General features: G+C 37.4%; 1 protein-coding gene across 1 annotated transcript; it reads right to left on the bottom strand.

Moving 5' to 3' along the window:
- Window positions 1-541: 541 nt before the first annotated feature.
- On the bottom strand, window positions 542-3033 carry LOC120133353 (nuclear transcription factor Y subunit A-3-like). The gene is made up of 5 exons (XM_039149957.1): window positions 2574-3033; window positions 2304-2416; window positions 2141-2215; window positions 1177-1347; window positions 542-1092 (listed from the first exon to the last, which is right to left on the bottom strand). The coding sequence occupies exons 1-5, from the start codon at window positions 2872-2874 to the stop codon at window positions 727-729; spliced, it is 1026 nt and encodes a 341-aa protein (XP_039005888.1). The 5' UTR covers window positions 2875-3033; the 3' UTR covers window positions 542-726.
- Window positions 3034-4349: the final 1316 nt, after the last annotated feature.

The following is a 4349-nucleotide window of genomic DNA, read 5'->3' as shown; positions in this document are numbered from 1 at the left end:
TCCGCGCATTTTTGGGGGAAAATAGTTCCTAAAATATTTTACGGAACTTTTTAATGTTTTATCAATTTTTTAATGGTTGAAGTAATGCTCCAAAAGACTTCCCCAAAATTATTCATTTTTCCAATGCTTGAAGAAGAAGCGCCCAGGAAGATTTCCTTGGATGTTTTTTCATGGCGTCCGTGTTTTCTTTTGCCGTTGCCGGCCGAAGAGAAGACAGAGCGGGGATTTTCAAAATCGATGACGGATTTAATGGGCAAATTGGCCTGTGTTAGAAAGCGGATGTAGAACTGGGTTCCGTAATCAATTGTAAGAAGGGAACTGAATTCGATCATCCAAAACCGATCAGTTTGTGGATTCCACTTTGTTCTTGGGACCCATACTTTTTTATGGTGGCCTTGGAGTTGAAGATGCCCAGTTACAGCATTAATCCAAACAATCATTGCTTCGAAATCAACTAGAGAACCTTCTCTAATTCGTATTTTCATATCAAACTGGAAATGTTGATGTTACCGACGGTACATGACATTGAAGCTCAAATGTATGGCAATTGGCAAGGCATGCATGCGTTTATGTTAAAGTAATGTGACCATAATGTTCACGGTTTATTAACAGTCTGCTGACAGGACAAGTAAAACTAAACAGAGCCAAGGATGACTTCCCATGGGAACTAAGCAGCCGTGTTTTTCGTCAGCATCGAACTGCTCAAACAAGAATCAATCTTGTCTATCAGCCAAGACCAGAAAGATGATGGAGGTTCCCATCACCGTGGATATTTCCGGCATGACTTATATGATCAGGAGGATAGCTTGAGAACTTGAAATCTGGCTGCTGAAACACTTCATCACTGTTGGAGGCACTTGTGACATCGGAGCAAGAAGTGGCCAAAGCAGCATCTTTGAAATTTGCCCGCTGAGGAACTTCTGTTTTGGAGATGTTTGCAGACAAATGTAGTTGAGGTGACCTGGACATGTCCAGTCCGTGGCTTGTCAGAATGCTCTTGGATTGTTGGAGTTTCTTTGTGTTGAGAAATTGCCCACCGCTCCCTCTAGCTCGTTTTAATGCATGAAGATGGCGAGACTCGTGCAGATACGGCTGTGAAACATTTGGAAAATAGCTTCTTATACAGTTCTTGTGCAGCAACCAGCAAGAAGGAAAACCTCAAAGAGACATACATACCTTCCGAACTTTCATGAGTTTGTTCTGAGCCTCGAGCTTTGCACGATATTGTCTTCGCCTGAGAATAGCATGATACTGCTTTGCATTAACATAAATCGGTTCATCTTCTTTAAGATCCAGTGGCAGCGGAACACGAGTACGAAGCATTGCCATCATATGAGCATGATGAATCTGCAACGGATAACAAATGAGAAACATTTTTCGTCTGATCATGCATAACAAAGGGTGTCCCTTAAATAGATTTTCAAGGCATTTGTTTTAGCAACACAAAAATCGGAATCTATACCAAATCCACTTTAATGCAGAATCAATAAGTCAGAAAACAGAGAATAAATAAAAGAAGATTTAGTAACCTCTTGACTTAATGCACTACTTTTGCAACTTTCATGCTTCATATAGTAAAAGCACTTCATAAAATAAGATCAAGGAAGAAAAGCTTTTCTGATAAAGAATCAATTTGATAAGAAAAGGAAAGAATAATAAGAGTAGAGTAAGATGCAAAGTGTTAAATAGAATGACAGATAATAATATGCAGCAGAATAGTCCGTGAATGTGCTTAATGAACATTAAAGAATTAGACCTGTACCAAGCCGGCTAATAGATTCTTTATGTGAAACAAAGAATGGATGAACACAGGAAGGTGCTGATGGATTAAAATAATGGTCTATAGCATCTACATTATATCAAAATAAACTTGTACCCTGACTTGTGCTTTCAAATCTTCTACAGCATCAAGGTTATGTTTATAAGTAGGGCTAGATCTTTTAATATGGTTTCAAAAGTCCAGGTTCCTTCAACTTTTCTCTCTGAGATTCGTCGAAGAGGAGACTACAGTTATGATGATCATAACAAAAGTGCTGTTAAACAGGGTCTAGAACTTTTAAAACCAACCATTGTCTTTTCTATGAACTGGTAAAAAATGCCAGAGTGAAGTGCTTGCAATTGGACAAGACAAAACTCTTACCAAAGCTTGCGATTCATAAGCTGTCGTTGCTACACTGTCAAAATATGGTTTGGCATAATGGAGAGGAATATGTGACTGCAGTAAGAAACTGACATAAATGAATGTGATATACCAGACATTGACTCCTCTACATACCAGCCAAACTACAAAAGTAGTAACTTACAATTGATTTGCTATAATCAACTTGTGCAGGAGGGACGGCATAGTCTTGTTGTCCTGTTAAAGAGGCTAATTTAGCATGGCTTCCAACAAACTTCCCATGAATTCCATTAACCCCTGATCAGGTGCGAGAACAGCTAATTAGATATACCCTTCGCCAGGTAATTAGAGAAGAAAAAAAATCTCATGGATGAAAAAAATTAAACATCTTCAAATTATACGGCATCGAACTTAGATATCATCAAAAGGTGTAATGCTGGAGAAATATAAAGACCTGACGATGGTAAAATTAGACTTTGCCCATAAATATTGCTGTCTCCAGCACCAGTTGCTTCTGGGCAAGATTGACCAGTTGATTGAGTTGATGATGAGTCCTGGTCCAGGATTTGAAAACTCAGCTGTTTGGTGTTATGAAAGTGTTGAGCCAGAATTCCCATCTTCAGGCTTAAACTTTCAGGCATGGAAGATTGCAGGACCTGAGATCCAGTTGAGTTGCCCAAAGACGAGCTGCTGACAGCATATGTGCACATTGAATGTGCATTTACACCAGAATCCTTTCTATGCATGTTCTGCATTGCCCTGAACTACTCTTTGAAATTTCGGAAGTGCAAAAGGATCTTATAAATGTTAAAAGGAAGTCTTTGCTGCAGACTTTTAGCGTACTAACACCAGTAGCCTATCAACAAACCGCACACTGTCAGTGTTCGACAAGTAAATCAGAATTTACAAAAGTAAATAACTGCAAGGCGGTATTTCAAATTTTGTTAAACTGACTTAATTAGACTTCTACCTATAAGAAGGAACGGATATAAAAACAACTCGATGGTTCACAGCTAACTTTAATTACAAATATAAAGTGGTAGAAAAAAGGCTCCGTCAGAGTCTCTTCCTGCAGGTTCAGTGAGCCACCAAAAAAAAAAGAGAAACATACTTCCAAGAATTGAATTACCATATAAATAAATAGCAAAATTGTCATGAACTCCGCACACCTCACATTAACTCATACCATCAATTTGATATATTAATTAGGCTACAAGTTTTTGATGAATTCCATTTGGAGATGATAATGCCTTCCTCAGATCAGAAACTATGTATGAGAATCATAATAAAACTGATTAAAGAAACCATTCCATTTACACTTATCAAAATGCAGCAACTTCAAATAATGAACATTTCTTCTCTGTTATACTAGAGGTTAGTGGGAGAAGGATGAGGACACCATTGAAAGCTAGTGACTAAAGTAAAAGGCAGCAGGTGGTGCCTAACATTATAAACATCAAATTGTTCGATACAAAACATCAAATATATCAGTCATTTATACCCAACAAAAAGATATATAAAAGATGACATAATTTGGGGGGGGGGGGGGAAGAACACTTGAATAGGTTCTTGCTCAAATAAATTCTGTTTAAGCTCGAATTCAAGAGTCTTTCAATGCATGCTAAATCCGAAACAAACAAAAAAATACAGCGAAATAGCTGAAAGTTGAACCCCAAAAAAACCCATTAATCATCTAAGCATTTAAATTCCATCTCAGTATCCCACCCTCACAGTCTCTAAATAGATGCATATTCAAAGTCAAGAACCTTATAGAAACAACAAAACCTTTCTTAACATACTAAAACCATAATCTATGCTGAAAGATACATATATTAGATGGAAGAAAAGAGACAAATAACCCCAGAAAAATGAAAGCCGAGAGAAAGAAAATAAAAGGAAAAAAATACACCTTTGAGATTTGATGAAGTGAAAGAGAGAAAATAACAACAGGTGGGAATTGTTCTTCTTGCACCTAAAGCTTGGATTTGTGCATGTAGATCATCGACATATAAAACCTCTCTATCTCATAACCCCCACCCTTTATTTTGGAAACAAGACTTGTGCTTGGATAATATTGATTACTACATATCTTCTCATTTTAAAAAGTTGTCTTTTCAGCTCAGTGGCTCACCACCATGACCTCTTCAATCTTCGCAACTACCCGCATCATCACATCAATATGCTGTTACTTCATAAAAATATTAAATTTTCCCGTTTATTCATTAAATGT

The sequence above is a fragment of the Hibiscus syriacus genome, unplaced genomic scaffold, assembly GCF_006381635.1.
Source record: "Hibiscus syriacus cultivar Baekdansim isolate YM2019G1 unplaced genomic scaffold, ASM638163v2 tig00110578_pilon, whole genome shotgun sequence".
Classification (NCBI taxonomy): domain Eukaryota; kingdom Viridiplantae; phylum Streptophyta; class Magnoliopsida; order Malvales; family Malvaceae; genus Hibiscus; species Hibiscus syriacus.
Note: the sequence above shows the minus strand (reverse complement) of the source record. Positions and strands in the feature narration are given on the sequence as shown.